The sequence below is a fragment of the Propithecus coquereli genome, unplaced genomic scaffold (assembly GCF_000956105.1).
Source record: "Propithecus coquereli isolate 6110/MARCELLA unplaced genomic scaffold, Pcoq_1.0 Scaffold44, whole genome shotgun sequence".
Taxonomy (NCBI): domain Eukaryota; kingdom Metazoa; phylum Chordata; class Mammalia; order Primates; family Indriidae; genus Propithecus; species Propithecus coquereli.
In genome coordinates, this window is record NW_012150174.1 from 13,586,884 (window position 1) to 13,599,954 (window position 13,071).

The 13,071-nt window shown below is 37.5% G+C and overlaps 1 protein-coding gene across 1 annotated transcript; it reads left to right on the forward strand.

Annotated features, from left to right (window-relative positions):
* The first annotated feature begins 11,085 nt into the window (after window positions 1–11,085).
* LOC105818269 (olfactory receptor 56A4-like) lies at window positions 11,086–12,802 on the forward strand. Its single transcript, XM_012654206.1, has 2 exons — window positions 11,086–11,334; window positions 12,107–12,802. Exons 1-2 carry the CDS (start codon window positions 11,086–11,088, stop codon window positions 12,800–12,802), a joined length of 945 nt encoding a protein of 314 aa, XP_012509660.1.
* The last annotated feature ends 269 nt before the right edge of the window (window positions 12,803–13,071 follow it).

Below are 13,071 nucleotides of genomic sequence, written 5' to 3' on the forward strand. Positions count from 1 at the left end.
GGCGGGAGGAGGGGGGAGGAGGGAGGAGGGGACGGGAATTTGTGTACACAAGGAGTGCAATGCACACTACCGAAGGATGGACATATTTGAAACACGGACTTGGGAGGGGGGAACCAAGGGCAACACACGTAACCTAAACATCTGTACCCCATAATATGCTGAAATAAAAGAAAAAAAAAAGAAAAAAAAAACCGTAATGAGATATCATCTCACTTTGGTTAAAATAGCTTTTATCAAAAAGACAGGTGATGATAAATGCTGGCAAGGATGTGAAGAAAAGGGAACCCTCGTACACTATTGGTGGGAATGTAAATTAGTGCAACCGCCATGGAGAACAGTATGGAGGTTCCTCAAAAAACTAAAAATAGAACTACCATATGACCCAGCAATCCCACTGGTGGATATATATCTAAAAGAGGGGAATTCAGTATATCAAAAAGATATCTGCACTCCCATGTTTATTGTAGCACTATTCACAATAGCCAAGATTTGGAATCAACCTAAGTGTCCATTAATAGATGAATAGATAAAGAAATTGTGGTACATATACACAAGGAAATATTATACAGACACAAAAAGAATGAAATCCTTTCATTTACAACAACATGGATGGATAGAACTGCAGAACATTATGTTAAGTGAGATAAGGCAAGCACAGAAAGACAAATCACGGATGTTCTCACTCATATGTGGGAACTAAATATTAAAACAGTTGATCTCATGGAGATAGACAGTAATATGATGGTTACCAGAGGATAGGAAGGGTAACGGGAAGGGAGGGATAAAGTGGGGATGGTTAATGGGTACAAAAATACAGTTAGATTGTTAGAAAGAATGAACAATATTTTACAGCGTAACAGAGTGACTATAATCAACAATAAGTTAGGTTATACTTTAAAATAACTCAATGAGTGGAAGTTGAATGTTCCTAACACAAAAAATGATAAATGCCTGAGATGATGGATACCCTAATTACCCCGATTTGATTAATTCACATTATATGCCTGTATCAAAACATCACGCATATCTTATCAAGATATACAACTATTATGTACCCAAAATAATTAAAAACAAACAAATAAATATATATAAATAGTAAAACAAGTTAAAAAGTTGATCTTATGGAAGTAGAGAGTAGAATAGTTGCTACCAGAGTCTGGGGTGATGACGGAGGAGGAAGGCAGTTGCTTGATATTGTTCAAAAGACACACAATTACACTTAGCAGATAGCAGAGATAAGTTCAAGAGATCTATTGCACAGCATGGTGACTATAATTAATGATGATACATTGCATTCTTAAAAAACCCAAAGAGAGTGGATATTAAGTGTTCTCACCAAGAAATGATAATTATATGAAGTGAATACATATGTTAATTAGCTAGATTTAAGCATTCCGCAATGTGTATACACTTCAAAATATCATGTTATCTGACAAAAAGTAAAAAGATTGCTTTTATTCTTATTATTTATAATAAATAAAAATTAAAAACAAAAAATAGAGGGCACTCTTCCTTATTTTATATACCATGCATTTCAGAGGCTTAATGGCCCTGCACCATGTGTCATTCTTAGTCCCCAGTGCAATTTCTTAGTTATTGCCCATCCTCTTTTATAAAATCTTTCCTGTTTGGGGCCCTCGGTGCTAGGCTGCTGCACCCTCAGTTTTTCCTTGTTTTACATCATCTGTTAAAATCTTAGTCCTGATGCCTTGATTCAGATATTGATTGACAGTTGGCTCACAGTCTAGTTAAAATAGATTCAGACTAAAAGTACTATTCTTCACAATAAAAGGTTAGCGGCTGTCCACGAACAGAGAATAGGAAAAATAGGAGATCTCTAATCAGCCATTAAGAGATGTATGCTCATAGATTTACTACACATATCTCTACAATTTGTCATGTTACTATTAATATTACTGTTTCTCTCCCTCTCTCTTTGTAAATTAGAAAGTTTCAAACTATTTTTTTTTCTTTTGTAGAGGATGCTTTGCTGGAATTCAATAAGGCTTATAACACGAACATGGGACTAACATTTATCTGGAGATCATTTTGTGTTGTTACACACATGCTCATGTGTCCTGGACAGAGACTTGCCTCTTCCATAACTTTTTATTTTTTATTATTATTATTTTTTATTTCAGAATATGATGGGGGTGCAAACGTTTTGGCTACATGAATTGCTTTTGTAAAGTTAGAGGCAAAGTTGTGAGAGTGTCCATTGCCCAGATAGTGTGCATTGTACCTGTTAGGTGTGAATTTACCCATCCCCTCCACCCTCCCACCTGCTTGATTTCAGTTGAATTTTACTACCATATGTGCAGTTTCAAATTCTTTATAATTTCTCTTGAAACACACACACAATAAAGTTGGTAGATTATCCATATTGGTCATCACTTTTCTGATTCCTGGATACCCTGAGTTTCATATCTACAGGGATTTTGAAGTCATCAAATTTAGAGTCCTCTTGAAATTTTCTCTAAGGAATCTTTGCTAAATAGGTATTCAAGATTTGCTTAATCCCCCTAATAACAAGAAACTACCTTCTTGCATTAGGAAGAGAAAACCTCTGTTTTTGTTTGGGATTTTTAAAAACGTTTCTTTTACTTGTTTGTAATTTTATATTTGGTACCATGTGGAAATACTTTCTGTGAATTAAAAGTCCAGTGGTAGCTTCAGTAATTTTTAGCAATGTTTCAGTGTTTCAGGATCTTTTAGGCTTGCTAACTCTAAAAGAGGTATATTTCTCACTTCCCTGTCTAAATAATTTCCTCTTCTCCTATGGTGTGCTTTCTTCATTGTCTTATAAATTCCATTAGGTCAGTATGTACTTCACTAATTTTTTTATTTCCTATGTAGTTAAGCAGAATAACGAAACATAAAAGACATTTAGTAAATATTTATGGGATAGATTAATAAAATGTGAAATTTAGTAGAACGGGAGAATGGAATGACATATGGAATGATGTATATAGTATAATAAAATGTGGTAGGAGTATATGTTATAAGAGAACACAGTCCTAAATATCTGACATCCCTCTCTACTCCAATTTGTGAAATTTTAAGATGCTCTGGGAGAAGTACTATAAGCCCCATTTTCTCTTTCTCTTTGTATTTAAATGCACACATCTCTCCTTCACCTTTGGAAATGTGTAGGTTTACGTAGGTTCATGAGTAGGCTTAGGCAGGTAGGTATGTTTGTGCAGGTACATGACTATAGAGAATGGGGGCCATGAAGACAGAAAACCCAAAGCATCTTTGTATCTTTTGACATACAGGAGAGGCAATATTATGATTATGGCAATTTTGTAGTCCCCGGCCATGAGCATAAGTCAGTGAGAAGTTGAGGAGTCACATTCTAGTTGCAGACTATTGACTGAATAAGACATAGCTTGGAGAACACTTTAGATAGGTACCTTTGTGAAACATCTATTTACTTTTTTTTTGAGACAGAGTCTCGCTCTGTTGCCTGGGCTAGAGTGCCGTCGTGTCAGCCTGGCTCACAGCAACCTCAAACTTCTGGGCTCAAGTGATCCTCCTGCCTCAGCCTCCCGAGTAGCTGGGACTACAGGCATGTGCCACCACGCCCAGCTAATTTTTATATATATATATATATTTAGTTGTCCAGCTAATTTATTTCTATTTTTTTTTAGTAGAGACGGGGTCTCGCTCTTGCTCAGGCTGGTCTCGAACTCCTGGGCTCAAACGATCCGCTCGCCTTGACCTCCCATGCAACATCTATTTAAAGGCTTAATAAAAATAAAAAATTGTGTTAGGGCTTTTGTTCCATTACTTATATAACAGAATGAGAATGTACTCCCTAGATATTGGTTTTTGAGGACCCAAAGATACTGAGATCAGAAAGACATAATTGGAGTCCACTTGCTTAAGGCTTCTTGGGTGTGGCTCTGGGTTAAAAAAGAAAAGAAGAAGAAAAAAAAAAAGAGAGAGAAGAAAGAAGCAGAAAGACATAATTATTTTAGAATGTCTGTTGGTCAACCCAAAACATGTAATGTGTAGCTCAGGTCTGCATCTAGAAAGGAGACTGAATGGAAAGCCTGGGATAGGAGGATTATTATTCAATTTTGCCTGGAGATATAAGTATCAGGATTTCTTTTTTTCTTTTTTTAACCTGTGATAGATGATGAGGGTTCAAAAATGGGTAAGACTTTGTCATTTTTTCTCTTGAGCTCTGATATTACCAAAGGAGATGTCAGTTACTTTGAGATCTACAGCTCTAGACACAAAGCTAAAATTGTGAGAGATCACGGTAGCGCTTTAAGCCTTGATTGGAGGAAGAGTTTGTCCAACTTCAGGAAACAAGGACAGGGAGAGGCTAGTGCTTAAGTGATGAGAACAGTGGTCAAACTGATGTCTAAAGCTGAGTAGAGTTGTGCCTGGAGCTGGGCTGGTTGAGACAGGATGAGGATTAGTCTAAAATCAGAGCCCACATGGAGACATTTGAGGAAAGAGATAAGAAATTACTTCTCTAATATTTAGGATTCTGCTTCTCCTCCCACAGCTGTTGTGGTAATGGAACTGTACACAGAAACACTCATCCATGGAGGTGACACTTAGCCTATGTTTTGGAAAAAACATGGTGGAATTAGTGACTCAGGCTGACAGATGGTCAAGGAATCAACCACAGAGAACTAAAGCTCAGTTGGGCTCTCAACTGTTCCACCAAGTGTCCTTTTATAGCCAACTGGCCCATTCTGTCCCCTCCTCAGAAAGCTCACTCCCTTATCCTGCGTCTTCTACCCAAGGAGATGAATCATTTGGGATAGTAGCTACCAAATGAAAAAAAAACACATGACACAGGTGAAATGAGTTCAGATTCTGCCTCACCACCACTCAGTTTTTCCCTGGTGCTCTGTTCTGATTCTCTGAGAGAATCTATAGAAGGTCCTGAGATTAGAGGTGGGACAGAGGCTTAAAATGCTGGTTATTGTTAGAAGACATAAGGAATTTAATAGTTTGTCCTAAAGGTATTGAATGGATACAGAGGAGGAATGAGGAAGGAGAAGAATCTAGGAGTCCTATTTTGTCCAAGACTGTGACATCAGGGAATATGTAACAGGCAGATAAAATAAGACAAAAGGGTTTGGGAAAGTGAAACGGGGAAAATTTTTTGGTGGAGGGAAGAACATGTGTAAAGTTACAGGGGTGAGACAAAGCATAACATTATATACTATTATGGCTGAATTACTGTATGGAAACAATGAAAGTTAAGTCTAATAGAGTTAGTTTTTAGACATAAAGCATGGGAATGATGGAAAGATATTTAATGCGGGAATGGTATGATCTAAATTGCATTTTATTCAAATCGTTGTGATAGAAGTATTGTGGAGGTATTTGAGGAGTTAGAATAGAGAGGCAGATTGATTATTGTAGGCTATGAAAGGCCTCACATCAAGGAATGCATTAATGTCTGCTTTATTTCAGCCAGATCTAGCCCTTACCTCTCCTTACCAGCCCTAAAAACACATCTGTTTTTATTATATTTTTTGGATTGAGTATTGTTCTACTCTGTTTTATTTTCTATTTTGGTTTATTAATTATAACTTTTTAACAAATTTTATTTGTTGCTTTGGGGTTTACAGTATACATCATTAACTTATCACAGATGTTCAAATGATATACCATTTCATACATTTTATAGCAACCTTAGAATACTTACATATTTACTATACATATAATTATTATTTTCCTGTTTATTCCTTTGGCCAGACCCAGATTACCGTTTCATATTATTTTCTTTCAGCCTAAAGGAATTACTTAACATTTTTTTTGCAACTCAGGCCTACTGGTAATTAATAATTTCAGTTTTTCACTGTGTCTGAAAAGGGCTTTTTTCTCTTTAATTTTCAAAAGATGTTTTCACTGAGTATAGAATTCTAGGTTGACAATTTTTTTTGATATTTTAAATATGTTGCTCCACTCTACCCATGCTTGAATTGTTTCTGACAAGAAATCTGCTGTTATCTTTAAGTTTTTTTTCTCTCTGTTGATAATTTGCCTTTTTTCCTCTGGCTGCTTTGAAGATATTTCTTTATTATTGACTTTGAGCAATTTGGTTATGATATGTCTTGGTGTAGTTTTTGCTATTCAGGTTTCTTGTGCTTGGGGTTTTTTGAGCTCTCCTAAGATCTCTCTGATCTTACCTTAGTTATTGCTTTCCTGCTTTCTTGATTTGTCCTTTTTAAATAAAGATTATATACTTAATTATTGATTTTTATCCTGTCTTCCTTTAATTTGTATATAACATATTTAACTTCAAGGTATGTAGTACAATAAATATTAATATGTTAAATGTTATATATAATATACATATATAGTACATATGTTTAACTATGCAGATGGTCCCTGACTTATAATAGCTCAACTTACAACGTTTCAACTTTACCATGGTGCAAAAGTGCTATGCATTCAGTAGAAAGTGTACTTTGAGCATCATGCAATCATTCTGTTTTTCATTTTCAGTGTAGTATTCAATAAATTACATGAGCTTTCAAGACAATTATAAAATAGACTTTGTGTTAGGTGATTTTACCCATCTGTAGGCTAATATAACTATTCTGAGCACATTTAAAGTAGGGTAGGCTAAGCTATGATGCTTTTTAGGTTAGGTGTAGTAAGTGCATTTTTGACTTAGTGGTATTTTCAACTTACAATAAGTGTAGTGGGACATAATACCATCATAAATCAAGATGCATCTGTGTATTTCTTTCTATGCACTCCATTTTCCACATTCTGTAAAGTTGCTTATGTTGTATATTTATTATCATCAGTTCAAAATATTTTATAATTTTCATTTATGTTTTCTTTGACCAATAGATTACTTAGATGTGTATTTTTCAATTTTTCTGAAGTGTGGGTTTTTCAGAGACATTGTTATTATTGATTCGTAGTTTAATTCCACTGTGGTCAGAAAACATATTCTGAATAATTTTAATAGCTTAAAATTTGTTGAGACTTTTTTATATTTCAACATTTAGTTGGTTGATGTTTTATATGCACTTGAAAAGAATATTAATTCTATTGCTATTGGGTGCTATGTTTTATACATGTCAATTGGGTTAAGTTTGTTAATTATGTTGTTGTGATCTTTTGCATCTATATGGATTTTCTTTTTCTTTTTTGATCTATCATCTTTCAGGAGAAATATGTTCAAGTTTCTCACCGTGATTGTGAATTTAGTTCTCTTTTTGTTTCTGTCAATTTTGCTTTATTTTAATGAAAGCTGTGATATTAGATCTTCCAATTCATCGTTATGATCACTTTATTACTACAAAATATTTCTCTTTATTTCTAGTAATGTTTTTTACCTTAATGCTTCAATTAATCAGATTAGTCTAGTTACCTGAAATTCTCCTGGTTAGTGTTTTCATGATAGTTTTTTTCCTATTCTTTTGCTTTTAATGAGTCTGGGTGCTTATATTTAAGGTGCATCTTTTGTAAGCAACATGAATATATTCAATTTGACAATATTAGCCTTTTACTTGGAATACTTGGTCCATTTACATAAATGCAATCATAGATTATTTTATAGCTACCATTTTATTATTTATATATTTACATTCCTCTTTCATACTTTCTTGTCTTATTTTGGATAATTCAAATTTTTATGCATTTTTTACTATTCTTTTGGTGAAAATGCTGTAAATAAAAACTCATAAGATAGATTTACAGTCTAATAAAATGGATACACTTTAAATAAAGGTTCAGGATTCTGTATAGTTGTGTTCCATTAAGTGACATATTTTTCCCTATGTGAAGGTATTTCTAAAATTTACTAAAAATTAATGACAAAATAAATCATCATAAAATACTAATTTTAAAAGTTTTTCAAGAATTCAGCTTATATGTAAGATGAAGTCAGTTTTATAAGTTTAATGACATTTGTCTTCTTAAAGGATCTCTTAGATACACCTTCCATGTCCCTAAGTGATCTCCCTTCCATTGCAAATAACACATTTCAGTTTATGTAACTCTCAGTCACCTCAAAGGAGACTATAAGCTGATTACTACTCTTTCACTTCATCTGAATTTAATGCATAAATCTCCCTTTTTACATTGGAAATGTTTGTGCATCTGCAAGGAGGCAGGAGCTCCTGGGAACAGGAATCCCGACTCTTTGTCTTTCCAGCCACAGGAGAATGGCTACTATAGAGACAGTATTCTCATAAAGTCATCCAGGAGCCAAAACCACTTGTAGCGCCAGTGAGAGTTTGAGGAGTCACACATTGCCACCGGATTGCCACTGGATGCAAAACTGCTATTTTGAGTGGACCCTCTCTGTAAGTATTTTTGAGAACAATACATTGGAAAATCAAGCATGAGGGAAAAGTTGAGTTTGTTCTTTGATTTAATTCATTGTTTATTTCAGAGAACATTATTGTACTCCCTAGATGTTAGTATGTGAAGACCCTGGAGATCACTGATATCAGAAGAACATGAGCACATTAGAATGTGGGTCAGCTGAGCTCATGGAAGTTCTGCTCAGGTTTGTCTCTGCAGGGAGGCTGACTGGAGAGGAGGATTCCTTCTTTGATTATTAGAGGCATAATGTTAGTGTCTCCATTTGTGCCAACTGCCAGAAAGAAAAATAAAGGATACCTTGTCCTTGACTTTAATGAGCTTTGAAGTAGCTAAGAACTATAGGCCCAGGAAGAGAGAGAAAACCATGAAAAAAGAATCCATAGAATTTATTTATTTATTTTTATTTTAGAATCTTAGCGGGGTACAAATGTTTCAGTTACATATGTTGCCTTTGCCTTGACCGAGTCAGAGCTACAAGCATGTCCATCCCTCAGACGGTGCACACTGCACCCATGAGGTGTGAATATATCTATCCCCTCTTCCTGTCCCACCTGCCCGACACCTGATGAATGTTACTACTATATGTGCACGTAAGTGTTGATCAATACCTCCCAGACAGTCCATAGAAGGAAGATTGCTTTCATGTTGGGAGGCCCCAGCGATTGGCCAGAGTAGTGTTTAAATAACTGAAAATAATGGGAGAAGTGGCCAGTTTGATATTTGAAGCTAAGCCAGCTGAGCCTAGCTGACCTGAGACAGCAGCCTTGGATTAGGGCTAGTCTAAATCAGTCGTTGGGTCAATTATCACAACTGGGTATATCTCTGTCATTCTCAAGTGTTGTCCCCGGAAAGCAGTATCAGCATTACCTGGGAATTTGTTAGAAAGGCAAATCATCCCAGACCTACAGAACTAGATTGTGCTCAGAAATCTGTCTTAACGAGCTCTCTAGGTGATTCTCATGCACACTCATATCTGAGAACTACTGGTCTAGATATAAGGAAAATCCTGATGAGAAGCACACATTATATATTTGAGAAAAATATGAACCAAACCTTGATTGAGAGGTTTTTTTGTGCCCATATCCCAGGGGTGCCCCAACAACATGCTCAAAAATCCAACAATAAGGGGTGATGTTTTCTTTCCTTCAGAGGAGAGAACACAGCCAAACCTGGAGACTTCTTCACCAGCAGGCTCCTAGTTAGTTAAGAAGGCACTTAGAGAACTGGCACTCCCTTCTGTGTAACCTCATATCCTGGAGCATAGTTAAGTATTTCTTCAGTTCTTTCCTTGTCTTGGAGGCCTCATTTCCTCATTTCTTCTCTCTTTCCCAGGAAATGCAATCCCTCCCTCCCCCCCGCCCCGTTATTGCTTACTAAATACTCAAAACAGCTATTACCCTGGTGTCTTTGGTATTTATTTTTCTCACCAGTAAGTTGCTTTGTATTTCTTTTTTCACCACTAAATTATTTTTCCCTTTTGTTTTTTTTCTAGGCTTTTTCTTTTTTCTTTTTTTTTTTTTTTTTTTGAGACAGAGTCTGACTCTTTTGTCCAGGCTAGAGTGAGTGCCGTGGCATCAGCCTAGCTCACAGCAACCTCACACTCCTGGGCTCAAGCAATCCTTCTGCCTCAGCCTCCCGAGTAGCTGGGACTACAGGCATGCGCCACCATGCCCGGCTAGTTTTTTCTATATATTTTTAGTTGTCTGATTAATTTCTTTCTATTTTTTAGTAGAGACGGGGTCTCGTTCTTGCTCAGGCTGGTTTCGAACTCCTGAGCTCAAACAATCCGCCCGCCTCGGCCTCCCAGAGTGCTAGGATTACAGGTGTGAGCCACCGCGCCTGGCCTAGACTTTTTCTTTCTTTTTTTTATTTCAGCATATTATGGGGGTACAGATGTTTAGGTTACGTATGTTGCCCTTGCCCCTCTTCCCCCCCAAGTCCGAGCTTCAAGCGTGTCCATCTTTCTTAAGTGTTAAGTAAGAGTGCCAGTGGTTTATAGCAAAGCAAGATTTGGAGATGCTAAATAATAGAAGAAGTTTCAAGACATCATGGTGCTTTCAATAATCTGCCAGTATTATACATTTGAACTGCACTTTTTGACTGCCTATTTTGTCGCCAGGTGCCTGGTGATTTTCTCTGTGCTATAGAAAAGATAAGATTCCACCCTGGTGGAGGGAGCACAGATTTTTTAAAAAGACAAATAGGAAACATCGATGAATATGGGAAAATTTTATTAATGCTTTAATAGCATTAATAGGTATTTAAGGATCATAGAGGAGCAATGGAAAGGGGAGGCATCTAAAATGAGTAATAAGAAAAACATTTTCAAGAAGTGTAACTCTTGGTATGGATAGAATGGGATAAGCAGAAGTTAGTTATCTGAGGGAAAAGTAGATACTAGGAGAGGGATATGACATAGGTAGACACACAGAAATGAGACAAAGCAAAGCATGTTCTACAGGTGTGGTTGGATCTGTGTGTGGGGGGGAACTGTGAAATCTGTCCAGAGTTGGAACATGCTCATGTGGAGGGAATTATTCCTTATCCATAACATTATGAGTACTAAGGAAATTATTTTTTTAATAGGGAGTGATGTGGCCCAATTTAAATTTTAGACAGAATATTTATTATGTCAACAGAATGGTGGATAAACCTGCATGCCTAGAGTAGAGGCAGCTAGATCAGTTAGGAGGTTATTAATGAAAGAGTCAAACCATGAATTCATGCCTCTTTCTTTTCAGCCATTTTTACCCTCACCTGCCAGTCATGGCATTATCTCCCAACAACACAGGGACCCAGGTGACTGAATTCCTGATGATCTGCTTCCCAGGAATGCAGGACACACAGCACTGGCTATCTATTGTCCTGGCTCCTCTCCTGGTTTTGGCCCTTGGGGCCAACTTTGTGTTGCTACTTGCCATCCGGCAAGAGGCATCTCTGCACGAGCCCATGTACTACCTGCTTGCCATCCTCTCCGTGCTGGACGTCATCCTCTGCCTCACAGTCATCCCCAAGGTCAGACCCTCCCTGGACTTTCTTTTAGGCACTCCGCCATCTTTCTCTAAACAGTACCTTGTTTTGCTACTGTAGGTCCTCCCCTCTCAGAAGGAAAATACTTAATGAGTCACCCAAACCAGCACACCAGTTCCATTGCAGCTCCCAGATATGCCCCCTCTCATTCTTAATGCCCAGGTCTTTTTAAGTTTTCATTATTTTCCTACTGATAGGCCCTCTCTCAATGTCTCAGTTAGTAATATTCCAAGTTCCAAGCTTTTTAGTTTCAGGGAGATTCTCTTTGACCCTCACTCCTATACCCAAAGGCTCTAGAATTTACTTTCTAAAATGTAATTGGATTTATGTTTATGTCATGTACTAAGATAGAAAGCATGGTTGAAAGAAGTTTCTGATGTGTACAAAAGGATTACAGGGTGTCCAAATATAAGTATTGGACTTACTGGTTTTGGTGTTCCTGTGATACAGACAACCTGTATTGGGCAGATGTGCCCCTGGAGTGTGGGTTAGAACTGTGGAGCTCTGGAGATGACAGGGCTAGAAATAAACATTTTTTAAAGGTTGGTCTTTAGTTGGAGGGAAAGGGTATAAGTCGGGCTCTGGCAATTATAACGCACAAAGAAGGTATTTGAAATGAGGATATGGTCCCACTAGGAATTATAGGGTATAGTTTTGGGAAATGGATGGTTGAACCTATTCAAGGGCTTTCCCAGGGGTTAGGTACTCTAGAATGAGAATAGATGTACAAGGTTTTTGAAAACAATGATTCCGGCAGGTCCTGCTCATCTTTTGGTTCAACATGAAGCCCATCAGCTTTGCAGGCTGCTTTCTGCAGATGTTCATCATGAATACCTTCCTTCCCATGGAATCCTCCACCTTTCTGATCATGGCCTATGACCGCTATGTGGCCATCTGCCACCCACTGCGCTACCCATCCATCATCACTGAACAGTTTGTCATTAATGCAGCCATCTTCATTGTCTTCCGCAATCTGCTAGCTACACTGCCCACTCCAATTCTAGCTGCCAGGCTCAACTACTGTGCCAGTAATGTGGTGGAGAACTGTATTTGTGCCAACATTTCTGTAGCAAGGCTTTCCTGTGGAGATATTCGCCTAAATAAGCTCTACCAGTTTGTTAGTGTTTGGTGCCTGCTGGGTTCCGACCTGGTGCTCATTTTGCTATCTTACTGCTTCATTCTGAGGGCTGTTATGCATCTGCAGTCAGGGGGTGCCACTACCAAGGCTTTGAGTACTTGTGGTTCCCATCTCATCCTTATACTTTTCTTCTATACGCTGCTGCTAGTCTTCGTCTTCACAAACAAAGCAGGAAAAAGCGTACCCTCAGAGGTACCTATTCTTCTCAATGTCCTGCACCACCTCATCCCACCAGCCCTCAACCTCATCGTTTATGGAGTACGAACCCAGGAAATCAAGCAGGGGATTATGAAGCTACTCAAGTACCAACACTGAGAGATTTGAGTCAAAGATCAGGAATTATAGAAGTCTGGACATGTTTTATTGATGGTTTCATCTGAGTGCCACAAGGGACACAATATGACATCCATGCTGCTACCCTCATCTTGAAATTAAACCTTCCTGAACTATAATACTATCACGATATTTATCCTCACTCCTCCACCTGTAAATATGTGCTGAACCCACCTTTAAGCATCCATTATCTTCTTCATTTAGACTCTGTTCCACCGTGATCCCTTAATTACTCATTTATTAAATGTTTA

What these genes read in the sequence shown, in the direction of transcription:
- LOC105818269 (XM_012654206.1), top strand. Translation starts at nt 11,086, where the DNA reads ATGGCATTATCTCCCAACAACACAGGGACCCAGGTGACTGAATTCCTG. An exon ending in GCCTCACAGTCATCCCCAAG is followed by an intron (nt 11,335 to 12,106) that starts GTCAGACCCTCC and finishes TGATTCCGGCAG; the next exon opens with GTCCTGCTCATCTTTTGGTT.